At 39.9% G+C, this 27,627-nt stretch overlaps 1 protein-coding gene across 1 annotated transcript; it reads right to left on the reverse strand.

Annotated features, from left to right (window-relative positions):
- Positions 1–1,206: 1,206 nt before the first annotated feature.
- On the reverse strand, positions 1,207–27,584 carry SQLE (squalene epoxidase). Its single transcript, XM_015084750.3, has 11 exons — positions 27,282–27,584; positions 23,354–23,606; positions 15,760–15,940; positions 14,372–14,468; positions 13,147–13,260; positions 12,897–13,068; positions 10,315–10,410; positions 5,714–5,856; positions 4,958–5,054; positions 2,812–2,899; positions 1,207–1,745 (listed from the first exon to the last, which is right to left on the reverse strand). The coding sequence occupies exons 1-11, from the start codon at positions 27,570–27,572 to the stop codon at positions 1,553–1,555; spliced, it is 1,725 nt and encodes a 574-aa protein (XP_014940236.1). The 5' UTR covers positions 27,573–27,584; the 3' UTR covers positions 1,207–1,552.
- Between the last annotated feature and the right edge of the window lie 43 nt (positions 27,585–27,627).

Genomic DNA, 27,627 nt, shown 5'->3' on the forward strand with positions numbered 1-27,627 from the left:
TCTGTCTCCCTCTCTCTCCGCCCCTTCCCCGCTCACAGTCTCTCTCTCTCTCTCAGACAAAAGAAACGCTAAAAAAAATTGTTTTTCCAGCAAATTGTTGCCCAATACATAAGGAGTTTGGAAGTGCCCCCCCGTGGGAGGCTGGCATGGCACATGAGAACTCAGTCCGTGGCCATCCAGCAGCATCTCAAAAATACCTTGTGGTTTTCCATCTGTAATCAGGTAACATTAACTGCATGAAGTGAGATCTTTAGTTCTCTGTGAAAATGGCCCCCAAAGAAAGCCAGCTGCTAAAAAGGCCAGACTAAGAAAGTGAGATTTAAACCAGAAAATGGAAGTGTGGAATACCCTAGAGGGACTTTGACAAAACCAAGTGAATGAGTCCACCACACGTGCTAGAATGAGGCAAATGAGGTATGCAAGCAACACCACCTGTGATGTGGCAAATGTCCTCGATGGAGAGAAAAAGTGAGAAAGAGAAATTTGTGTTATAAAAGCCTTTTTTAGGGGCACCTGGGGTGGTTCAGTCAGTTAAGCGTCTGACTTTGGCTCAGGTCATGATCTCACGGTTCGTGGGTTCAAGCCCCGCATCGGGCTCTGTGCTGGCAGTGCAGAGCCTGCTTGGGATCCTCTGTGCCCCTCCCCTGCTCATCCTCTCTCTAAACATTAAAAAAAATTTAATAAAAGCTTTTTAAGTCCTTTTAGCCCTTATCATTATAATCTGAAGTAGTTACTATTCCAAGTCATGTTTTACTGCTCTTTGAGGAGCAGTTTACTTTAGTGATATCTGGGGGTTTACTGAAATTCCATGACACCTTTCTGATGTCCATGATCTCCCCAAATATACTAAAACTCAGTAAATTCGGATTTTTCAGCGTTCTGCCAGACATCACAAGTGCTTGTTTCTTCACTCACCGTTTCTTCACATAATCCCAGCCTGGCTAATTCGTGTTATACAATGGAACGTCTAAAGCCCTTGATTGTCCTGTGTGAACGTGTTTTCACAGAACCCAGAAGAGAACCTTATCTGACTGGTTGGGTACGTGAGGAAAGTAGAGTACAGAGGTATCAAGGCCACTTCCCCAGCATCGGTTATTTAACAGAACAGGCAGAACAGGCTTCCCTCTGCATTTTCAGTCCGGCTTTGGTTTTCCTTTGGAAACATGATCCTGAAGCTACACAGAGTCCACAACAGAGTCAAAGACATTCGAGCTCATTCTCCACTTTATTTGCATGTCCCGCAAATGCAAAAATTTGGACTCTGCCCAAATCCCCAAAGTCAAAAGAAAAACTGCAGAGCCTCAGTGTTAGCACTAATTTATGATCACGATCATTTCTCTCAAATGTCTATTTTACCCTTCGTTTTAAATTGCAAAGTATATATTTACATGTTTATATACAAATAACCTCAAAAACAAATTAACCCCAATCTTGGTCCAAGAGTCTCCACTTTAGAAGTGGTTTCCTTCTCTGCTATGTACATCCTCTTCCAAGGGTCTCTTAGGACTTGGTGAGTTCCAAATATTCGTTCACAAACGGTTCCCTTTTTAGCTTAATGAACCAAGTACTTAATTTCCGAGTAAATCAGAGGAAATATTACAGAGCATGCTTTGTACAGGACAGCACCACTACTGAAAATGGCTCGGGGTTTTGTAATCCAAGGCTCCGACTTAAAGCAAAAATACGTGGCGTAGATCGCGACAGCAAAGAAATGTCCAATTAAAACTAGAGGGTTAGGAGACAGTCTGTAACAGAAAAAAACAAACAAAAAAACCATATATATATTAGTAAGACCCGGCAATTAAAATTTACTCATAAAAAGGTTCTAATTATGTATCATCTACAAAGCTGAACACACGCTCTACACTTTAGAGGACTCTGCAAGCTTGTGTGGCCCGCTGTATGATGACAGGGACAGATACATGTTCTTACAAGAAACTCCTTAGACTACCCCCTGTCAGAGAAGCCAGCAACTCTTAGTCTAGTTCACATAAACTGTATGTTCTGAGCTGTTCCACTGATCTTGAGACCTCAGTCCGAAGTGCCTGGATGGCCTGACCTGTGGGAGTCTTGGGTTTTCCAAAGATAACAGTATTGACATTCAGATCATAGACGAATGAGAAGAGACTTGAAGAATTTTACCCTGCAGACTTTTCAAGAATAATTCTGTGTATGCCTGTACTGTCAAAACCATTACTGAGTTTCACAAGTCCCTGCACGTCAACTGAATTAAGTTTTAAATACAAATTCCTCTGTTATCTGTGGCTCCCAACAATCAGATCATGTGGTTAAACCCACCAGCAAAAACTAAGTTTCTATTTTAATCAGGGCTTTGGCCCCCTCTACCACCAACTTCTGCTCACCACTTTTCCCAGAAGTCAAACACAGGACTAAGTGTTGCTTTTTTCCTTTCTCTGAGCTACCTTCTGATTGAGATTCTAATGGATAGTAAAGTGACAAAATGTATCAGGAAGAAAGACTTGCAGTAATTGATAAACTGAGCAGTCCCAAAGAAGATCTGAAATACCCAGTTCCTGTGTCATCGAAACAACCCAGGGTGCCTGGGTGGTTCAGTAGGTTAAGCGTCCGAATCTTGATTTCAGTTCAGATCATGATCTCACAGTGTAGGAGTTCAAGCCCCACATCGGGCTCTGCACTCACAGCACGGAGCTTGCTTGGGATTCTCTGTCTCTCTCTCTCTCTCTCTCTCTCTCTCTCTCTCTCTCTGTCTCCCTTTGCTCCTCCCCTGCCTGCACTCTTTCTCAAAATAAATAAACATTAAATATATTTAAATAAATAAATACAACTTACACAGAAAGCAGCCCAACAGGACCAGCAATACATTCTCCACCAAGTTTGAAATAAAGAAAACAGGCTTTTCTTAGTTGATGTACGGAATCTAAAATAAAATTTTAAAATCACTCTGAATCAAAATATTCACACATTTATTTCAGGGTGCTAATGATCTGTCAGAAAAAAATGTAACATAGACCAAACCTTCTAATTTTTTAAAAAATCTAGTCCTGGAATTTCAACAACTCAAAATTTCTTTTAAATTCCATAATTAGCATTATGGGCAATAGCTTAAGTGTGAACAAACTTTTCTGTTAGTAAATAATCACTGTAAAAAGCATGCAGGTCTCAGAAGTTAAAGTTGTTTAAGTGTTATTTCCTTGACTGTGTTGTAAATTCATTAAATGATGCAAATACGTTGTAAATTCTTTTGGTCATAAAAACACAATTCTAGGGGCGCCTGGGTGGCTCAGTCGGTTAACCGTCCGACTTCAGCTCAGGTCACGATCTCACGGTCCGTGAGTTCGAGCCCCGCGTCGGGCTCTGGGCTGATGGCTCAGAGCCTGGAGCCTGCTTCCGATTCTGTGTCTCCCTCGCTCTCTGCCCCTCCCCCATTCGTGCTCTGTCTCTCTCAGTCTCAAAAATAAATAAACATTAAAAAAAAATTAAAAAAAAACAAAAACAAAAAACACAATTCTAGAACCCAAACTCCCAATCTCTAAGATACCCCCAACCTGTATTTCTGAGCATATTATCAAGTAAAAATAGCTGTGAATATTAAATATTAATGCCTTGTATTTGTATACTTTTTCATACTTTTCAAAGTAACCTGTCAAACCTTCACAACAGAGTATTATCAACCAATAATCTTTCTATTTAGAATCAATGTTCTTTTCAGGTATACTTAAGATTTTTCTTTAGAACAGATAAAAAAGGATATAATAGGTAATCTCACTCCAATAAAACTCTTTCCTCTTCTATCGTAATTTCTTTTAAGTTGTTTGTTGGCAGATTGAAATTCATAATGTAAGACTCTCAAGAGCTTAGGAAAACTTAAAAAGAAGTGCTTAGAAAAACTCAAAACTTTTCTTTTTACTTGCCCACCCCGCCAGTTTAGCTTCCGTGCCAGTTAGCAAGAGAGGGTAGATTGGCGAACCACCATCAATGAGTTGTTTTTTTTTCTTTTAGCAAGGATAACGTGTATGGAGGCTACAGAAGGCACTTGTGCCGTATCAGGTCACCAAAGAACTGGATCGCCAGTTCACGGAAGTAGGCTTGTTGTAAATATCTGAGGTAATAGGATTGGAGTCACATTTATTCCTGAAAACGTAAATGTCCGATTTCATCGTGGCACAGTCGCCTCCTCCTCCATTTCTACTGCTTCTGCTGCGTCACGTTTTCCTCAATATACAGACTGACCATCGCCACTTTACAATGTGGAAGCAAATACAAAAGCATGGGAACGTTTCAAGTGAGTAGAAGGGGGACGCATTCTGCTATTCGTGCATTGTAGCAGGAGACAAAAATCTAACCTTGTTACGAAGCTCATTACTTATTTTACAAAATACAACGAACAGAAATCGAAACTGGTGTTCAAGGAAGAAAAGGCTTAACAACTATGTTTCGTTTTCATTCACGGCCAGAAGACCCTCCATCACGACTTTGTGCATCTGTGGCTCTGCGTGAGCTGATTTGGGCCAGAGGAACGAATGGACACATTATTGAAGTATTGCTGTTAATACTTCCCCACAAAGTGGTGGATACGTGATAACTAGAGGCTAAAAGTCTTGCGCAAGGATGGAGTTAAGGGCCACCAGTTGGGAGTCAGTAGACTTGGTAAATATTTCTATTTGTGGCCTAACGACTAACTTTTTTATAATTCAGTTCCCTTCCTGTGATAAAAATCAATTTTTTAATTTTAAAACTCTGTAATTTCCATTAAAAATTATCTATACTTAGGGGCACCTGGGTGGCTCTATTGGTTAAGAGTCCGACTTTGGCTGAGGTCATGATCTCATGGTTCATGAGTTTGAGCTCCGCACTGGGCTCTGTACTGTCAGTGAGGAGCCTGCTTGGGATTCTCTCTCTCTGCCCCTCTCCCTGTCTCAAAATAAATTAAAAAACAAACAAACAAAAAAAACTGAAGAAAGTAAGATATACTTACCATCCGTGGCAGAAAATAATTCATAAAGAGCCTGAGCAAGGATATTCACAACAAAGGAATGAGATGTTTTTCTTGCCCAGTAGAATGATTTTTTGGCCTAAAAAAGAAAGAGATCACTTGTTACATGGTAAAGCTGGGGGGCAGCACAAATGAGTGCTTATAATCCCCTCAAGCTGATGTTTATCCTGAGGACTACCTACAAGTAATGCAGCCTTATATTCGTCATTTACACACACACGCACACACAAGAACACATCTCCAGAGCAATGAGCTCCATGACTCTGAAGCTAAATGTACAATCACTACAGGCGAAGTGGCCTGTGCCAACCAATGCTACGTAATACTCATACAAAAATGGAGAAACTGGGGCACCTGGGAGGGGGTCAGTCGATTAAGCATCTGACTTGATTTCGGCTTGGGTCATGATCTCCCAGTTCACAGGTTCAAGCCCTGTGTTGGGCTCTGTGCTGGCAGCACAAAGCCCGCTTGGGATTTTCTCTCTCTCTGCCCCTCCCCTGCTCATGCTTTCTCTTTCTCTCAAATAAACAAACATTTTTAAAAAACAGAAATTCGGTAAGATTCATGGGGTGCACAGGCTCCCAGATTCTTTACACGGGAACAAGGCTGCCTGAGAACCATGACTTAGGATCAGGCTCCTCCCAGGTACAGATCCCCCCAAGGAGGTCCCATCCCTCTTAGGCCTAGAAAGAAATCTGTCTTGAGGCACCTCTGTCAAAGAATGATTGAATATCCTACCTGGAAAACAGCTGCATCATCATAAAGGTCAGGGATACCTTTTAGCAATTTTCTCCATATCTTTATGTCTTTAAAAACAACAGTCATTCCTCCTCCAGTAAGAGGATGCCGCATATTATACGCATCTCCCAGAAGAAGAACGCCTACAATGAGAGAATTTAGATTATGACATCATCCCTTAAGACACATAAAAAAATAGTCTGTTACTTTCTAAACGTGAGTGTGAGCCAGAAAATCAAGATGTGAAAATACAAGGGAACAAATCATGCCTAAAATTTGCTGATGCAAAAATTCAGTTAGTCCATATTGGGCACCTAGTAGGTCACAGACACTGAGGATACAGTGAGAACGAGAACATGGTCCCTGCCCTCGGGAAAGTCACATGTGAATCAAAGGTGAAGTCAAACTGTCACATACGCATAAGGCCTCTTTCATGAAAACACCAAAAGAATCTTGGCACAAAAAGCAAGTCTTCGACATGGGAAAAATGAAGAGGTCTGACATTTCATGGCAACACTGGCTGCCAGCACACTCTAGAGAAATATCCGTAAAGTTTGAAGTTAAAGAAAGTGGGCCCTGGGGCGCCTGGGTAGCTCAGTTGGTTGAGCGACCGACTTCGGCTCAGGTCATGATCTCATGGTTCGTGAGTTTGAGCCCCGCGTTGGGCTCTGTGCTGGCAGCTCGGAGCCTGGAGCCCGCTTCGGATTCTGTGTCTCCCCCTCTCTCTCTGTCCCTCCCCCACTCATGCTCTGTCTCTCTCTCAGAAATAAACATTAAAAAAAATTTTTTTTTTAAATAAAGAAAGCGGGCCCTGGGAAGATGATACCCAGCCATGCTGCAGTCTGAATTAAAGAGCAGGAACAAGCAGATATTCCAAACCTATCTGAAGTTACTTTGGACAAATAAGCCCTGACTGAATCTTCCCTGAAAATCAGCTCTTTGATTCAAAACTGCAGAGGCAGGAGGCGCCACCCTTTGACTGCAGGTGCGCCTGCCTGAGCGGCCTGACCGCGCTCCCCAGGCCCCTGTCAGCCCACTTAATGACCTAAGACTTGAGTAACATTTCAACAAAGCGTTTATTTAATTGTATTTGTAAGAGACACAGACAACCGTAATAGTAATGTGAAGGTGGCAAGATTATAGGTAACTATTTTCTGTAACGTCACAGTTACATTTGTAACTAATTGTAGAATGCACATAAATATTAGCTTCTAAAAAGGTAGCTTCTAAATATTAATTCACATTTCCTAAGTATTTCTCTAATATCTTCACTAAAAACACCACAAACTATATGGGGTGCGTGGGTGGCTCAGTCAGTTAAGGATCTGACTTCAGCTTAGCTCATGATCTCACGGTCCATGAGTTCAAGCCCCTCGTCGGGCTCTGTGCTAGCAGCTCAGAGCCTGGAGCTTGCTTCAGATTCTGTGTCTCCCTCTCTCTCTGCCCCTCCCCAGCTCACATTGTGTTCTGTCTCTCAAAAAGGAATAAACGTTAAAGAAAAAAAATAAAAAACCCACAAACTATCAACAGCTTTTATTCCTCCTTCTCCAAGGATCATTTCTAATTCCACCAATTGTTGCTGGCATGCTATTTATATCAGTTTGGCATTGGCCTCTTCATTCTGCTTTGCATTAGTTTCTTTATACGATTAGTAGTTTATTATGCATGTTTTCCCATAGCAAATTCCATCTGTTTACGTTCAGGAGCCACCGGGTAGCGACAGCTCCCACCCACACCTGTCTCTGGGGACCTGCTCTCAGGCTGTCAGGGGTGTTCCGCACCTCTCCTCCAACGCCCTGCCAGCACTTCATACACAATGTGCCCGAGAGCGGACTCACCACCCCTTCCCACACTTCCTAAACTTACATTCCTTTCCCTGTATTTCCAATATTAGCAAACAGCTGGCAAAATCATCTAAGCCTGAAACGTGTAATCCATCAAGAGACCTCTCTCTCCCTACAACAGCCAACGGGTCACCAACTTTCATGCGTTCTACATCCCAGAGACACACGTTTCCACTCCCTACCTTCCATTCTCACTGCCATGGCCCGGCGTTCCAACCTCTCACCACCACCCTCGTGGAACAATGGCCTTACTGTAAGCTTTTGCCTGACCCTTCTTCCAAACCACTCTCGACAGCAGAGTATTACCTCTAAGATAAAAATCTAATCGTGCCACCATCTCATTTAAAACTTTCCAGCTATTAGAAATAAATGAGTTCAGCAAGGTTTCAAGATACAAGATACACAGGCAAAAATCAATTGTATTTCTGTACACTAGCAATGAAGAATCTTAAAATGAAGTTAAGAAAACAAGTCTATTTACAATTGCATGAAAAGGAATAAAATACTTGGAAATAAGTTTAACAAAAGAAATGTAATAAAACACTCTGAAAGCTACAAAATATTGTTGAAAGAGAAAACTCATACTACGTTTACAGTCCAATTTGACAATAGTGCCAAGACACTTCAATGGGGAAAGACTACTCTTTATCAAATAGTACTGGGACAACCAGGTATCTACACAGAAACGAAGCTGAACCCCTTCCTCACACCATACCCAAAATTTAACTCAAAATGGATCAAACACCCAAATGTAGTAGCTAAAACTATAAATCTCTTAGAACAACATATAGGATTACATCTTCACAATCTTGAATAGGGCAAACCCTTTTTAATTACTTACTTATTTTAAATGCTGCGGTTTCTCATGCGAGTATTTTTAAGTTTATTTATTTATTTTGAGAGAGTGCACAAGCAGGGGAGGGGCAGAAAGAGAGGGAGAGGGAATCACAAGCAGGATCCACCCTCTCAGTGTAGAGAGGGGCTCAGTCTCACAAACCATGAGATCATGACCTGAGCCGAATCAAGAGTTGGACACCTAACCCACTAAGCACCCAGGCGCTCCTACGGCAAAGTCTTTTTAGATATGACATCAAAAGCACAAAGTGACAAAAGAAAAACACAGATAAACTGGACTTCATGAAAATTAAAAACTTCAATGGACATCTTCAAGAAGTGAAAAGACAATCCATGGAATGAGAAAAGTTTTTGCAAATCATTTATCTGACAAGGGACTTATATCTAGAATATATAAAGAACTCCTATAACTCAACAAAAGTTTTTTTTATTAATTTAACCAATTAAAAAATGTGCAGGCTGAATGGACATTTCACCAAAGAAGATATACAAATATCCAATATGCATATGAAAAGATTTTCAGCATCATTATCCATCACAGAAATACAAATCAAAACCACAATGAGATATCACTTCACACCTACTAGAATGGTTATGGGCAAGAAGACAGATAATAACAAATGTTGAGGATGTGGAGAAACTGGAACATTCATACATTGTTAATGGGAATGTAAAATGGGGCAGCCACTTTGGAAAAGTTTGGCAGTTCCTCAAAGAGTTAAACAGAGTTACCAAACCCAAGAAAAATGAAAATTACGTCCGTACATAGACGCATATACAGACGTTCACAGCAGCGCCGTTCATAATAACCAAAAATGAAAACAAGCCAAATGTCTATCAACTGATGAATAGCTGGTTAAAATGTAGTATATCCACACATGGAGTATCATTTTGCCATGAAAACAAATGAAGGACTCACACACACTGCAATGTGGATGAACCTCAAAGAAGCTACTTACGAAGGATCCACTGATTTCATTTACAGAAAATGTCCAGAATAGGCAAATCCACAGAGACAAAAAGCAGACTGACTAATGGATGCCTGGGGCTGGGAGTCGGGAGAAAATGAGTAGCGACTGCTAATGGATATAGGGTTTCTTTTTGGGGTAATAAAAAGGCTCTTTAGAGTCCGTTTTAACTGACCGTGGTGATGGCTGCATTGATCTATGAATATACTAAAAACAAATGAATTGTAAACTTCAATGGATGAGCCATATGATTTATGAATTACATCTCAGAAAAGCTATTATTAAAAAAAAAGTTGCAATGACTTTCCACTGTCTACAGGATTAAAACTAAACTTTAAATAAATACCTTACCTTTCTACCACTCTGACACCTAGCCTACGCTCCAGTCACAGGAAACCACTTGAGTTCACTGAAAGTGCCACCATTTCTCAGCCTTTGTGGCCTTTGCAGATGGTATTCCATCTACTTAGAAGTCCCTCATTTCACTGTCCACCTAATGAACTCCCACTAACCCTTCTTGCCCCAACCCCCGTTTTCTTGCCTGAGACATGTCTTCCCAAATCACCCTTCCTAGTTCACAAGCTCCCCTCCCTGCCACAATGAATCTTGTGGTACCACGAGTGGGCTTTGACTACAGCATTTATCAACAGTGTTCTGAAATTACCAGTTGATACCCCTGACCAGAAAACGGCCTTTTCTAGATTTAGGACTATATTTAAGTGTTGTATCCCAAATAAGGACTTAAATGCACTCAACATTAAATAATAAAGATATCATAAAACTAATTTTGGTGTTAGTAATGTGTTCATCCACAGGAACCACTTCTCTGTCCCACATATCATTCCCAGCAGCATACATTTAATCACATATTATATTTGGAATATTTGGAATTTACATATCTGGAACTTTATAAATCACTCCAATCAAATGGTACCTCGTTTGTTTACTGGGGAAGAAGGAAGAAAGCTTGCTGGCATAGATCTCAAACGAGAATTCTGAATGGCTTCTAGGAACGGTTCTTTGAGGTGATCTGCAATAAATCCCAATGGTTTATAAAATTCAATTTTCAATTATCACATGTTCTTAATCAAGTATAAACAAATACCTTCTATACTTCTGTTATGGTTGCTACATATATCCTGGTGGCAAATCAAGAACTAATTATTTTATTAACACAATTGTTGATTAAGCACCTAGTTATTCATGCTGAGGAATGACTAAGAAATCTGAGAAAATTAATATAAATAGATACACACAGCTGAATGAACAAAAAAGCGAAGAGAGTGAAGCAAATTCAGAGGAGAGGAGACGGAGAAAAACCACCCACCTCTCTTCCAAATGTTCACTGACAGGGATCAGATTTAACACTTAGGTTACCATCACCACCATAACCTGGTAATGACAGATGAAATGTACTACCAATTCACAAACAGCAGGAATATATGTACGGTAGAAAAAGGGTAAGATGCAGAGAGCTCTACTTTTCTGAGTTTCCGTTTCTTCATCTATAAAATGAAATGCTTTGGTTATTAGCTCATCTCTCAGACACTCCCAAGTTTTAAAGTTTTATGCTTCTACTTGTATCGGAAATGAACTGTCTTTTCATACAGTTCTCACTGTGATCTGGGAAGACAGGCGCAGAACGCCTACGTTGAAACTATTCCATTCCTATAAGTAGAATTTCAATAACCTAACTAATATTAATATAAATCTACAAATGGTTTCCCACCATGATCTCTGGGAAGTCTGTTCTGAACCTCTGTACTGGAAAAGGCAATCTACAGTAAAAGAAAAAAAAATGCCAAAAATATCACATTATTGGGGCGCTTGGCTGGTTCAGTCGGTAGAGCATGCACCTTTTTTTTTTCTGTAATTTTATTTTTGTTTAGTAATCTCTATACCCAACACGGGGCCAGAACTCATGACCCTGAGATCAAGAGTCGCACACTGCTCTGACCAAGCCAGGCAGGCCCCCAAAGTGTGCGACTCTTGATCTCAGGGTTGTGAGTTCGAGCCCCACATTGGGTATAGAGATTCCTTAAAAATAAAATCATAAACAAATAAAAAAATAAAATAAAAAATAAAAATATCACATTATTGACTATCTTTTTCCTCAATGTGAATAATTCATTTTTCCTAAAAGCTTCAAAAATGGCTTAAGTGAAAATATATTGAAATGTTGAAAATGTCTTTTTTTTTTAATTTGGGAGAGTGAGCACGAGGTGGGGAGAGGGGCAAAGGGAGAGGGAGAGAGAGAGGCAGAGAGAGAGAGAGAGGCAGAGAGAGAATCTTAAGCAAGCTGCATGCTCAGGGTGGAGCCCCATGCAAGGCTCGATCCCACAACCCTGGGATCATGACCTGTGCCAAAATCAAGAGTCAGACGCTCAACCGACTGAGCCAGCCAGGCGTCCTGAAAATGTCATTATTAAAAATCTAAGTCCATCTTAGTCCTCTTCAGATGTTTATATTCTTATTAAACAGAGTGCTTTCACATAGATTAAAAAATAACCAGAGGGCACCTGGCTGGCCCAGTCAGTAGAGCATGTGACTCTTGATCTGGGGGTCATGAGTTTAAACACCACATTGGGCACAGCGCTTATTTAAAAACAAAACAGGACAAAAAAAACTTGAAAAAGAAACAGAATTTTTAAACAAAATATACACCTACCACAGATAGTTTCCTATTACTATAATCATATCATCTAATCATATTAAAGGGTTTCTCTTCAATTTTATCAATATTTTAATATTTCAATAACCTTAATTTTTTAGATTTTTTTTTACTGACATCTTCAAGTCTCAAAAAAACATGTCAGAAAGTAATTTTTTAGGAGTGTTTTGCAAAGATGCCTGAACTCTTATGAAGCCTTTCTGTATTCAACTCAAAACTAAAAATGACCTTGAAGATTGCTTACAGCTCTAACATTCTGAAAGGGGGCTATATGAGCCACACACAACTGGCCTCACACTGGCTCTGTCACTTAGTGATTGTTTATCTTTGGAGGACCTTTTGCTGATTCTTAGTTCCCTCATTAATAAAATGGGGATCATGATAATGCCCTACCTCACAGGGTGATTGTGTAGATTAAGTTATGTGTATAAAGCACTTTATAGTAGATATTCAATAAATGGTAGCTACTATGGCTACAAAAACCAAGCAGAAAAGTAATTAAGTATAAGAGAGATTTCTAGAATTCGGAGACCTTAGATTGCTATTTGGACCACCTTAAAAAGTACCACATATGCCAATATTAATAATTATCCTGAAAGCAATGATTTAATTATTAATATGAAAAAATATATTGAAAAATTTTTTTTTAATTTGAAGGTTGTTTTTTTCAACGGGCTAAAACAGCTCAACTCCAGTGTATCTGACTGACTAGATGCATTTTTTTTTTACCTGCCATGTTTATCTTTGGCCTAATTTAGAAACAGCTTTAGTGAGAACCGGAGATGGACAGCCTTTTGTGATATTTTAGACTACAGATTACAATGTGGATGAAATCTCTTTCTTACCGGGTAATTGTGGGTGAATTTTTTCAGCCATGTATTCTCTTAAATTCCTGGGCATTTCCCCCCGAATGTCAACAAGTACTCGAGTTTCATCAGATGAAATCTGATAGATGAGAACTGGACTCGGATTAGCCAAAATAAGTTCAGCATGATTTGCTTTAAACTGTGGTGCATGCTAGGGGGGAAAAAAAGAATTAATAATTTTCAAATTTCAAGTTGTGTTTGTTTTTCTATAATTATATTCCTATAGTACCTTCATAATAAAGCCAACAAAATGAGATGAAACAGAAACTTTATTGGAGATCAGGTTTTTCCTAAACTTGGAAAAAAGTCCATCGGCAACAACAGTCAATGGAGCATGGAGTTCCTACAACAAAGATAAACAATACTCAGCTAAATGGTTAGAAATACAAAGTAAAAGGACCACATTTAAAATATTTACATATTTTATTGGACAACATTATGGAGGGTAATGAAGATAATGCTACTAAAGAAGCTGTTATGGAACTTAAGTTAATGCATAAGACATTAATACTTCCTCTCCTGAGGGACTGCCTTCCTTCAAAGTACTACCATCCAAATCATCTGGGAGTTAAGTTACACTTTGATAGACAACAGAGGAATCAACTACAAAGCAAGTGTGGACCACAGAAGACTGAATCTCATCATCACAAAGTCCAAGGACGAGTCCAATGTTTATTCTAGAATTTCCTTTACTTTTCTTTTTTTACTTTAAATTCATGTTAGTTAACATATAGGGTAGTTGGTTTTGGGAGTAGAATTTAGTGATTCATCACTTACATGTAACACCTAGTGTTCATCCTAACAAGTACCCTCTTTGATGCCGATCACACATTTAGTCCATTCCCCTACCCACCTCCCCTATTCTAGAATTTTCTAACTTCATATAATGCTTTCAACCAGTGGCTAGGGCTTAGAAGAATTTTTGTAAATGTGGATATATGTATTTATATTACCTTGCAGTCACCCCCATTAGAGTACAGTTTCTAGGTGGTGGTGACCCATCCACAAAAACCAAAAGATTAGCCTTTCACTCTTTCTCTTCTTTCGCTAAACCAAAATGAGCAAATACTGGAAACTATTTTACTCTGCTATCTCCCCAGGCATTCTGGTACTTTTCCCTTTTCAGATCTAAACAATTTGAAACAATTTGTTTACTTTATTCTAATCATTTCTTTTGTATCGAATCCTTTGTTTTTTTTTTGCCTTCCAGGCTCCTCTGCTTTTCTCACTTCGGTCTTTAATACAGCTAATCCAGTGGTGTGTCTGCAAAGCTGTGTGTATAGTCTTGTGAGGTGCTGTAATGGGCAATGTGTTGCAATTTGAAACCCATCCTGCTGCAGAGGGCTTAGAGAGAACTCAAGCAGTAAATTGGTGGGCCTACTTTTTTAAAGGAATAGGAGAAAAAGAAGGAAGACAAAATCTCTTAGGAAGAGCTAACATTTGGTATCTCTCACCTTGATGTCCCCGGTTTCTTTATCCCTGTACTGAACGCCCATTACAGCATCATCTTCTTCTAATAACTGTAGCACGATGCCTTCGATGAACTTTGTACTAAAGGATAAATACACAGACATAAATCACAACAGAGTAGCTCAAACAACTTACATAAGAAAAGATAAATTCCTTATCTCCAGTTTACCCACGTAAACTGGACACACGTGTGCACACAGGTACACAGAAAAGGTCTGGAATGATAAGCAAAAACATCATTAATGGGTTTCAGAATTAAGTGTGGTTTTATTTTCTAATTTCTTAAAATTGAATACATAGGTACTAATCTAATGATCTTTAAAAGTAGTTTTAAAAGTAACATTAGATTTTTACCTCAATTCATTAAAAAAAAGTACATGCAGAAAAACTTTACACACCCACACAAATTCATACACAGATGGGAAAACAGAATTGGGACTTTATCCACCGAATTATTCACAGTAGTTACTTCTAGTCAGAAGAGTCATGGATAATTTTTACAAACCTCTGTACATTTCTGTGGATTTTTCCATTTTTCTACAATGAACATATTCTACTTCCACAGACATCAAATTCTTTCAGTCCTAAGGGTAAGTCCACTTACTTCTTCACTAGCTTACTCAACACTTAAGCTTTTGCCAATGATATGAGAGGGTTCTCAAGCTTGAAACTTCCTCAGTTACAGTGCCTAAAGGCTAGGGGCAAATAGAAGTTAATAATTAAGAGAAGAAGCCAGTCCTACCAGACTAGGTCCTTCCTTTGTAAGAATGGAAAAGGGATTTTCCCTTGAAGTCCTCTGTTCTGACTTTTAACAGAAAATACCATAAGCACAAACCCCAACTCCCAAATAGGCAGACAGGGACTTAAACCTTAATTACAAGGGTATCCTTTAGGGGCCCCTGGGTGGCTCGATTAAGTGTCGGACTTCTGATCTCACGGTTTGTGAGTTCAAGTCCTGCGTCTGGCTCTCTAGAGGCTGACACCTCAGAGCCTGGAGCCTGCTTCAGATTCTATGTTGCCCTCTCTCTCTGCCGCTTCCCCTGCTCACACTCTGTCTCTCTCACCCTCTCAAAAATAAATAAATATTAAAAAGAATTTTTAAAAAGTTTATCCTCTAAATCCAACAACATAGAAACGCTATTTAGTCAAAGGAAAAATCTCAATAGTTCTGTGTCATTCACATGGAAATTCTTCACATGATATTCTTGACAAAGGCATTGAAGATCTAACATTCTTCTAACTTGCAGTCTACTTTAGTAATACCTATGTTCCAGCCCATACCCAAACACTTATGACAATTTATGAAATGGTATTTGTGCAAAGGCCAAGTTTAAATGTGTTTCTTTAACATCATACGTTTGAGTCGTCTTACTTGGGCTCTGCCATCGCTGCTTTCCGGAGACCCATTATGAATCTTCCATGATGGAAAGCTCTTCCACTCTGCACCTGACTGTTTTCTGACAGAGGGTAAGGAATGTGAACCTCTGATTTGCTTTCCTGATCATGAATTACGTAGCCATGTACGACCTGAGCATCAATACCTTCCACTGCATCTGCAAAACAATTCAGTTCAAAAAAAACAGTTTTGTTAACATGCCCAGAGTTATATGAGGCACCAAAGGACATGGAGGCATTGAAAATGAGTCTCTTTCCTCATAAAGCGATTGAAACCATCTGGACAAATGGACATTAATATAAGTAACTATTTCAAAAGTCTTAATGCATCTGAAAGACAACCCTCTGAGCAAATCTGTAATATCACAGAAGATTAATATTTGTATAGAAAATCTATTGATTAACTTCTATAGGAAAAATATTAAGATCCTAGTGTCAATGGGTGAAAAGTTTAAGGATGATTCACATTAAGCAATATGGAAACATTGAACAGATCAGGAAAATGTTCAAAACCTGATTAAGAAAAAACAAACCGATGAAATAAACTGAAACATTAAGATACCAAATCTATGAAAACTGCTGGTGAGATGATAAAACTGATACATTTATATATTACTGGTCATACTGTAAATTAATAACATTTTAGAAAGTAATGGTGGCAATAATTATCAAGAACCACAAAGAAGTTAGCATCCTTTGATTTAATCATCTTAGTCTTGGAAGTTCATCTATGTTCATCCTAAAAATGTAATTTTTAATTTTTAAGAATTTTATTTTTTTTTTAATTTTTTTTTCAACGTTTATTTATTTTTGGGACAGAGAGAGACAGAGCATGAACAGGGGAGGAGCAGAAAGAGAGGGAGACACAGAATCGGAAACAGGCTCCAGGCTCTGAGCCATCAGCCCGGAGCCTGACGCGGGGCTCGAACTCCCGGACCGCGAGATTGTGACCTGGCTGAAGTCGGACGCTTAACCGACTGCGCCACCCAGGCGCCCCAGTTTTTAAGAATTTTAAAAAAATATTTTAATGTTTGTTCATTTTCGAGAGCAAGAGACAGAGTGCGAGCGGTGGGAGGAGCAGAGAGAGAGGGAGACACAGAATTGGAAGCAGGCTCCAGGCTCTGAGCTGTCAGCACAGAGCCCCATGCGAGTCTTGAACTCAGGAACCATGAGATCATGACCTGAGCTGAAGTCAGACACTTAACTGACTGAGCCACCCAGGTGCCCCAAGTTTTAAGAATTTTTAAAGTTATATATAAGAATAAGTTTACTATAGTGTTATCACTAATAAAGAAGAAATGAAAACAAACCAAATATTAATCTTAGAAAGGTAGAGTACATCATGAAGTATCAACTGAGAAAATACTATGCATAGGCCTAAAATCATAATGATAAACAAGGTTAATATATTAAGATGAAATGCATTAGAATAATTTCTAATTATTCTCATGATGAAAGAAAATCTTCACAAAGAATTCTATCACACATCTAAGCTAAAAATCAAAATAAATTAGCTTTCTGATATGCTTTTTAATTGCCCTTAAGGTCAAGTCAGGGACAAACTGGCTGAATTTTGTTAGACTTCTGACCTAGAATCAAAATTACTTAGTTTTTTAGTATCGTTCTTAAGTTATTACAGTTAAAATTCAGTCAGAGAAAAGTGCAGAGACATCCTAAGAGCTGCCAAGTAGCAGTGTATTCAGTTTGGGTCTCAGCAAATTGCCAATCTTTTCCGACCTAAATATCTGAAGCCCATTTAATATTTCTATAATGCTTTGTCCAGCCACTGAGACAGTTTGTTTTTCTTAACCCATAACTCTATTATGGAAGTACTTGAAATGTTTACACTGGCCACTTTAGAACATACCAGAAAATGTTAAAAGCATAATAGCACAGTAAAATTTTTCCTTGGGTAAACTATCTTAAGACAAGTATATAAATAAGGTCTTATTTAAGATTTTTTAAATCTGTCTCTGTCTCAACTTTATTGATAAAATCAAATATGACAGACTTTGCACACTTTTACTTTCTTAAGTAGGCAAAAAGACTACCCTACACTTCAATGACATTCGTGCTTCATGAACACTGGACATCAATAACTTTGAAGCCAGTGACATAACAGAGCTATCACTATCTATTAATCATAAGGCTCCACACTTACAATATTAGACTACTGGTCAGTATATCACATAAACTGACATGGAAAACACTCCTCCACATTAAAAAATACAGAACTGCTTGCTATAAAAAGGCAAATTAAAAAATAAAACCAACAATGAAAAAAACAAAACACGAAAACCTGCCTATGCTAAAAATGAAAAGCAACTTCAAAGTCAAACCAGTGAACAAGTTTTAAAGGCAGCAGCATAAGGGCATCAGAACCACAAGTGTAAGAGTGGACTTTTAAGGGCCACTCCTGAATAGGAGATAGGAGCCCCCATGACCAGGGACAATGAAACTTAGCACCATACATAAATGTCTTGTCAATAACACAGAAACCACAAAAAATTCAATACCAAGAGACATGGCATATGGAAGTAAGCCATTCACCATAGGCTAGGGGTGGAGTCATCCATAAAAAATCCAAACATACCTTTATGCCATGACCTCATATAACTTCTGAACCTCAAACCAAGTATACAGTATATAATCAATTAGGTATCATTTTTGAAAGCCCAAATATAAACCAGAATCAAGGAATAAATATAACAAAAAACATACAAGATTTATGAATCTTTATTTAAATGCATTAAAGACCTAACTGAATGGAGTATACCACATTCGTGGACAGGAAGTCTAAGCAAATTATTCCAAAACTGAGCCACAGATTCAGTGCTATTTCAGTCATAATCTTGACAGAGATATTTTGAAAATTTATTTCTAAATTACATAGAGAAAAGCAAAAGGGCCAAGAAAAGCCAAAATAATCCTAAAGAAAATAAGAGGTTCCCCACCAGATATTAAGAGTTATTAGAAAGATATAGCATTTATATTAATTTTAGGAGTTCTTGGGGCAGGCATTTGAGTGGCTCAGTCGGTTAAGTGTCCGACTCTTGATTTCGGCTCAGGTCGTGATCTCACAGTTTGTGAGTTTGAGCCCCATGTGGGCCTCCACACTGACAGTGCAGAGCCTGCTTGGGATTCTCTCTTTCCCTCCCTCTCTGCCCTTCTTCTGCTCACGCTCTCTCAAAATAAAACTTTTTTAAAACAAAAAGAGTTCTAGATATTAAACTTAACCCATAGGGCAATCACTTATTAAAAACTCATACTCAGGGGACACCTGGGTGGCTCAGTCGGTTAAGCATCCGACTGCGGTTTCGGTCATGCATGATCTCACAGTGCATGGGTTCCAGTCGGGCACTGGGCTCTGTACTGACAGCTCAGAGCCTGAAGCCTGCTTCGGATTCTGTGTCTCCGTCTCTCTCTGCCCCTCCCCCGCTTGTGCTTTCTCTCTCAAAAATCAACATTAAAAAAAACATAACTCAGGATGGATCAGTCCTTATTATGTTAAAAATCCACACTCTAAAAAGTAACTATTCCAAGTGTTTCTATCATCCACATCTCATCACAACTCAGGGGAAATTCATAGCGTAATGAATGTTATAAAAATTCGTATTTGTAATATTAAAGGTATTCATGGTATGTGGACTCGATAAAATACTTTAGAGGCTCTCCTTACTCTTGCATTGAACTACATATCAAAATCTACCACGTGGCAATGAGAAAGAACGAAATATGGCCCTTTGTAGCAACGTGGATGGAACTGGAGAGTGTGATGCTAAGTGAAATAAGCCATACAGAGAAAGACAGATACCATATGGTTTCACTCTTATGTGGATCCTGAGAAACTTAACAGAAACCCATGGGGGAGGGGAAGGAAAAAAAAAAAAAAAAAAAGAGGTTAGAGTGGGAGAGAGCCAAAGCATGAGACTCTTAAAAACTGAGAACAAACTGAGGGTTGATGGGGGGTGGGAGGGAGGGGAGGGTGGGTGATGGGTATTGAGGAGGGCACCTGTTGGGATGAACACTGGGTGTTGTATGGAAACCAATTTGACCATAAATTTCATATATTGAAAAAAAAAAAAAATCCACTGAGGCTTGTTACCACAGCCTTGGAAGTATCTCCTGAAGCTAGATCTCTAAATGATTCTATGTACAGTCATCAGTTTTGAGAGCATTTACGGTGCCTAATGTTCAACTATAAAAGTAACAAAATCCTGTCTCACGATACTGTTACATCTGCTTCAGGTGAACCTCTCCGGTAAGATGGTGGTTAGGGAACCCAAAAGCACAGAGATAGAACTTTCCTTCTTCATAAAGCACTCTCTCCACTTGGGTCCTGGGCCCTGCAGGCTTTTGCTTTTCCTCCTTACTAACTGCTCCTCCTCAGTCCCCCTTTATCACTTCCACTTGCCTCACTGATCGCCATACATCAGAGTTCCCCAGGGTTCGGTCCTGGACCTCTTCCTGGTAATGTCTTCTAGTCTTGTTTAAGTACCGACCCTTCTCTTTCTCTCATACCTAATATGTGACTTACCAGCAAGTCCTACTGACTCTTCCTTCAAAAGGCGTTTCCAGAGTGTGACCACTTCCCATCCACTCTACTGCTGTGATCCTAGGATGTTCCAAGCCATCAACTCTCACCGATTCTGCAATAGTCTCCTAACAGATCCCCCTGCTTCTGACTTTGCCACTCTTTTCCTACAGAATAACATGAATACTTCTAAATAATATTTTTAAACACACTTCTAAAACATGAGATTGAATAACTCCTTAAACTTCTCCAATGGCTTCCCTTTGGAATATGAGCCAAATCCACATAGTGGGCTATAAAATCCTATGGTCTCAGCCCCCACGATCTGCCCACTCTTTACCTCTCCCCTTCCCTCACACCACTCCATTCAACATTATTTTCCCTTCTCACTCTTCAAACAGTTTGTGTCTGTTTTGGTCACCACTGTAGCCTCAGCATCTAGAACAGCAGCTACAATATGGTGCATGCTAAATGAATATTTATTACATGAATGAATGGACATCACTCCTTTAGTCATTTCTCTCTCTTGCGTCATCAGTTTATTCCTCTCTACTTGATCATCTCCATCACCAAACATGCTCTAGTATCAAAATACACCTTCTTTATCTTCACATCTACATCTCATTACTGCCCTACTTCTGTTTTTTGTTACAGAAAAACTCAAGAGTGCTTTCCTAGTCTAAATTTTTTAAACTCCCACCCACTTCAGTCTAAGCTTTGTCTCCACAACTCTGCTGAAACCTCTTGTCAACATCACAAGCAACCTTCAAAACTGCAAAATCCCATGGTCGTTTTTCTGTACTCATCTTACCCTTCGTTAGCAAACCGTGACATAGTGCCCTTCCCCTTCGTGACACATACCCATCCCCTCCTACCCAAAACCTTCTCCTCTCTTGGATGAAGTGGCACCAAACGCTCTGTCTTTCTCTGCCATTCTACCAGCTCCTTCTCAGACTCCTTTTCAGGCTTCTCTCTTCTACCAGATCTTCAAATACCAGTTTCCCAGGACTTAGTTTATTCTGTCTTCTCTTTTCTCCCTACATGCCCTCAATCATTGTTGTGGCTTTTCAGTACTACAGATAGGCTGACACCTCTGAAATTTCTAACTCCAGCCAGCCCAAACCACTCCTCTGCACCCGAGATTTACATATTCACCTTAACTTCTCCTCTTGGATAGCTCAACATGTCCCATAAATTCCTCCCCAATGCTCTTCCTATCAGCAAATGATACCAGCTACCAGCTGTTTAAACCAAAACCCAGGAATCCTTTTTAATATTTCCTTCTTCCCCATATCTCACACCAATCCCTTAGTAAGTCACGCCATTTTTAACATCAGTTGGGCCACTTCTCGTTATATCCTCTGCTACCATGCTAGCCCAAACCACCATCATCTATCATTTGGACTTAGCAATGAGTTCGCACTGGACTCTGCATTGACTGTCGCCACCCCACTGCCACCATCTTACGGTGTATGGACCACACCATCTCCACATATTCTTTTAAAACAGCATTCTCCCAACTTCAGGGTGTGACTCAATGATAAATTTTGAAATGAATTTCAAGTTGTGAATTATATACTTGGGTAGAATCATGACAAGTATTTAAAAAGAAAAATGAAACAAATTTCAGCCAGATTTATATATGTACGTATGTGGTGGGTCAGGATAGAAAATGTGTCTGTAATTGTGAGTAGCTGTCTAAGGTCTGAAGCCACTTTAGACGTACAGCATGAACAAGATCACGCCACACTCCTGCTCCACTGACTGCAAAGCCCTCCATGATGTGGCTGCTGCCTGTCTTTCCAACCTTGATCTCAAGTCATTCTCCTTTCCCCATCACCCAACACTTTCTAGCAACACGGCCCTCCTTTTCAGCTCCTTGAATGAAACAGCAAACATTTACATAATGCTTACTACGTATCAGGCACTGTTCTGAGTGCTTTGTGTATAGGAATTCATTTCAACCTCATAGTAACCTATGAGGCAAGGACTCACATACAATGTCCATTTTACGGATTAAGAAACGGGTACACAGAGCAGGAGCCTGAAGCCTGCTTCGGATTCTGTGTCTCCCTCTCCCTATGCCCTGCTCGCTCTCTGTCTCTCTCTCAAAAATAAATAAACATTAAAAAAAATTTAAAAAAAAGAAACTGGTGCTGTGGAGGTTAAATAACTTAGCCAAGGTCATACAGCTCTTTCAGTGCCTGAGCTGGTATTCAAAGTCAGGCCATCTAGTTCCAGAATCAATTCACATAATTATTGCACTATCCTCCCTACCACATGAGCCAAGCAAGCTCTTTCTTAACTCAGAGCCCGACATATTTTGTACTCTGATCCTTAAGAGTAGCCAATGAATCTGTCTTATTCACCGGTATATCCTCGGCACCAAGTACAGCACCTCACACAAAGTAGACACTGAGTAAGTATTTCCTAAATGAACAGCTAGTGTTTAAAAATCATTTAGGGGTGACCAGGGGGCTCAGTCAGTTTAACGTCCAATTTTGGCTCAGGTCATAATCTCATGGCTCATGGGTTCAAGCCCCACATCGGGCTCTGTGCTGACAGCTTGGAGCCTGCTTCGGATTCTCTGTCTCCCTCCCTCTCTGCCCCTCCCCTGCTCACACACTCTCTCAAAAATAAACATTAAAAAAAAACTTTCTAAAATTATTGCTTTAATAGATGATACTTAAATAAAAGATTCCACAACAAGCACGTAATATGTACTCCACCAGTGACAGCTCCCTTCACTCTTCACTAGATTTCATGCCCTCATTCTAGTTTTCCAATCTTTAATTTTGACCATTTCTATTTTTTAGCCACTTCACTGTATCTCACTAAGTCTCCTTTATATCTCCCCATCCACTAAACTCTTATCTTCTCCTTTGCTCTCATTTTCATGCAAATTGGTTGGTAAAGAGTATAGTGACTTTTAGAAATGTAAATAAGTTGAAATATCTTTTTACCAGTTATAGGACAGTCTGCAGTGAAGAGGGTTCGCTTATACCACATTAACTCCTAAAAATTAACATGGACCTACCTTCAAGACCAAGGTCTTTAAGGACACGATAACCACCTGGCTGCAGAAATTCTCCAACTATCCTGTCAGGCTCTTTTAAATCTCTCTCGATTACTGTCACCTTTCTTCCATCTCTGGAAAGCATGGCTGCCAAAGCAGAGCCAACCACACCGGATCCCACAATGATAACTTCTGGATCATTCTGAGAAGATATTGATGAAGAGGCAGCTGCTCCTATTAAGGTGGTTTCTGAAATACTGGTTCCTTTTTTGGGCTGTGTTAAAAAAAAAAAAAAAAAGTTAATTATGTATCTACATTTGCTATCCGTAAATCATGCTGCTACTACATAGGCACTCAGGCCTTTTCTATCTTGGGCAAAACCTTCATCTCAAATATTATCAACCAAATGCAGTGCTATGTTTTTAAATCCAGATCATATATAAAAACCAGTGATACTGGGGTGCCTGGGTGGCTCAGTCAGTTGGGCATCAGACTTCGGCTCAGGTCACGATCTCACGGTTCGTGAGTTCGAGCCCCACGTCAGGCTCTGTGCTGACAGCTCGGAGCCTGGAGCCTGCTTTGGATTCTGTGTCTCCCTCTCTCTCTGCCCCTCCCCTGCTCACGCTCTGTCTCTCTCTCAAAAATAAATAAACACTAAAAAAACACCCGGGGCGCCTGGGTGGCTCAGTCAGTTAAGCATCCTACTTCGGCTCAGGTCACGATCTCGCGGTCTGTGAGTTCAAGCCCCGTGTCAGGCTCTGTGCTGACAGCTCAGAGCCTGGAGCCTGTTTCAGATTCTGTGTCTCCCTTTCTCTGACCCTCCCCCGTTCATGCTCTCTCTGTCTCAAAAATAAATAAACATTAAAAAAAAATTTTTTTAAAAACCCAATGATATCAAAGTATTAAATAAAAATGTATAATAATACCCCAATAAAGTGAAATACATACTACATTTTCCATATATATTTAGAAAATGCTGTTATACAGATATATTTAGAAATCCACACCAGGCCAAATATACACAATGTTTGCAAGGGGCTCCAAAGACTTATTATAGGGAAAAGTCTATCATTAATTACTCAGTTCTTCAAGTACATACTAAGCATCTACCAAATGCAAATCACATAAGACTTCTATTTTGACTTCATGTTGCAAACTATACAGCTATTCATTTTTATTTCCACTATTCATTTTTATTTTGTCCTTTTGGATTTTCATCTGAAAAATCTATCTTAACCTAAAATTACTTTTATATAACAAAAAGACTATCACATCCTAGCTATTAATCTATTAATTGAGAATTATTTAACTCAAGAAAATTCTGAAAGTTCAAAATAACCCATCCTATCCCGTGGGGTGCAACCCCTTCACACTTAAGCCATTAACATATAAGGACATATTTCATTTGCCCCATCTTGACAGTCTAAGAGAGCCTAGTCAAACAGGTGGTCCATTTAGGAATAAATATCAAACCTATCACTAATTGGGCTGACAATAAAAACTTTATTCATAGGATGAAAAAGTCCAGTTTTGAGATTTATGCCCACTGAGAATAACAGTGCCTCTTGGGTTTTCTAAAATGAATAATTCAGGGTCGAAATAAGTATTTTTTCCCGGTATGTGGGTTGACAAATATAAATGTGTTTCAGATACAGAATTGCAAGGAACCATCTTTCTTGATTTCTCTGACCTTAATGATTAAGATAAGCCCAAATGCCATTTTGAAGGGATTTTAATAAAAGACCTCGGGCAAAAAGGAAGGAGACAAAACCTAAAACCTTAGAATTTTGATTCTCTGTGATTTTAATATTCATCCAGTCTTCCTTTAACTCTGCATGGACTGGGGCGGGTCCATTCCACTTTTTATCGTCTCTCTTACAGAAATTACCTTTTTGCCCTTTACCAGGAGGAAAAGACAACAGCCTTCTCTTCCCAGAAGTATTTCTTAGTGACCAGAATGACTATTTTTTTTAAATTATAGTTCTGAGAGCAAGATAAACCCTTTTTGTCATCTTAGCCATTTCTTATCAGTTTTTCTTCCTAACTTTTCCCTGTTAAACCATAGACACACACACAGACACACACACACACACAATCCTGGAAGGGGAACCTGAGTTGGTTAAGTCATTCAAAGAAGGGTCAACAGACGAAGCACTAATGGGAAATTTGTACTCCCTGTACCAACTCCCTGGTGTTTAAGAAGCAGCAGAAAGCCTGAGGCATTCACATATAGACCCAGTTATTGATGGCTGGTAATCAAATTTTCTCTTCGCCAAAATGTCTCAACACCACATGACGTAATGGCATTCCAGCCACCTACACGAGCAGTCCGTGACCCTGGCAGAAGTTACCTCAGACACCACTGAAGATTTCAAACTGAGATTAAAGACTGCCTCTCCCTCCTCTCCCATTGCTGGCACCCACACCCACCACATCACTGCACACAGCACTAGTCAAAAGGTTCCTAACAGATGAGCGCTTTTACACCAATCTTAATAGCTACCATTTATTCATTATGAGCCACAATCATTTAACTCCCTAACTGGCAGCAAGACCAGCGCCACCCCCATCTAATAGAAGAGGTAACTCGTTCTTACAGAAACGAAGCAATTTGCCAAAGGTCCCAGAGACAGAAGTGGTGGAACCAAAATTCTAAACGAAGTCCTCCCTTCTGTAAGCCTTGTGCTGTGGCTCCAGTAAAATAATGTCAATCCAGAGCCTCAAAGAGTAAACCACTTTTTGAGGCCACTTGCCCTAACTCCAAGTCACCATCATGCCTCACTTGGCTTACGACTGCCATCTTTCACCTGAGAGCCTGCTTCCGTTCTCGTGCCCTGCAAGCCACTCTCCACACACCAACTGGAATGTTCTTTCTAAAAAAGTAAAAATCAGTATTGTTACGCCCGTGCTTAAAACCCTCCAGCGAGGGGCACCTGGGTGACTCAGTTAAGCATCCGACTTCAGCTCAGGTCATGATCTCACAGTTTCGTGAGTTCGAGCCCCGCATCGGGCTCTGTGCTGACAGCTGGGAGCCTGGAGCCTGCTTTGGATTCTGTGTGTGTCTCTCTCTGCCCCTCCCCTGCTTGTGCTCTCTCTCAAAAATAAATAAGTGTTAAAAAAAACTTAAAAAGTCCCCCAGTACTCTTGGGAAAAAATCCAAACACCCATGGCCAACAGGCTCTAAACGTTCCGGCGTCAATGACCACTGCTTCCTCATCTACCACTGTCTTTGCGGGAGGCATAACCTCAAACATGACTGACGACTAGCTTCTGAATTAGGAACATGGCTGAACGGAGGACCTTACTCAATTACTCACATGACTTAGGACACTACTCCACTGATTTACTCAAGGCTCCACCGACATGGGGAGAGGAAGGTGTTTTGCCCAAGACTTCGAAATGCTGAACTAATTTTTATTCCACTAACTTTTCGAATTGTTCTGTTACTTTCCCCACCCAGCTGTCATTTAGAAGCAGTGGACTTAACCTGCAGCAGGTTTCTTTCTTCTCAGGTACAAACACAATCCTTACCTAAGGTTTTAAATAAAATATCTTTTTTTCCCCCAATCACAGAAAGTGATTCTGTCCTCCTTCAAAATGAGATTCTAATATTTCACATCCCCTTTCACAAGCACCTCTATATTCATTATCAAATCAGTGTCGTTACAGCATCAGCTCTACCGACACTAAATGAAACAAATCTTTTCCATCACCCCTAAGAGTGTCAAGGATGTAGCCGAAGAACAGTCAAGGGCTTAAAAACAAAACCAAAAAAAAAAAAAACAAAAACAAAACAAAAACCCACGAAAATTAAATGAGAATTCATACCAGAATATCTAAACTGCTCCCTCTGTCCTTTAGAAAAGATGAAATTTACATCTGAGCGACCCCCAATCCTATTTTGTTAAAAAAGAGACTCCTTCATTTGCCCACTTAAAATTCAACCTACCCTCCTAGACCCAAGCTGTTCTTTATTTTCTGATCCCGGGGGCGACTTGGCCCAGAAGAAGCCAATGAAAGGCAGGGCCGACAGAATATCCGAGAAGACCGCGAACTGGGAGCCGCTCTGCTGGCGCCCGAGCAGGGCCCCGCTCCGGTAGCGACAGCGGTAGGACAGCACCAGGCCCAGGGACAGGAACACCAGCACGCACAGCAAGAGCTCCTTGTTGGCAAAAGAGACGAAGTCTCCGCATTTCTTGTAAAAATACGTGAAAGTGGCAATGCCCAAGAAAGTCCACATGGTTCAAAGGCTCCTTCGGTGACCCCGGGTCAGCGTTGAGATCCTCTTTTTCCTT

This window comes from Acinonyx jubatus, chromosome F2 (genome assembly GCF_027475565.1).
Source record: "Acinonyx jubatus isolate Ajub_Pintada_27869175 chromosome F2, VMU_Ajub_asm_v1.0, whole genome shotgun sequence".
Classification (NCBI taxonomy): domain Eukaryota; kingdom Metazoa; phylum Chordata; class Mammalia; order Carnivora; family Felidae; genus Acinonyx; species Acinonyx jubatus.

Excerpts from the sequence above, each read along its gene's own strand:
- SQLE (XM_015084750.3), bottom strand. The coding sequence starts at position 27,572 with ATGTGGACTTTCTTGGGCATTGCCACTTTCACGTATTTTTACAAGAAA. Across the intron at positions 14,469-15,759 it reads GCAGCGATGGCAGAGCCCAA|TACAAAGTTCATCGAAGGCA; the intron begins GTAAGACGACTC and ends TTTATCCTTTAG. Across the intron at positions 10,411-12,896 it reads AATTCACCCACAATTACCCG|ATCACCTCAAAGAACCGTTC; the intron begins GTAAGAAAGAGA and ends GATTTATTGCAG.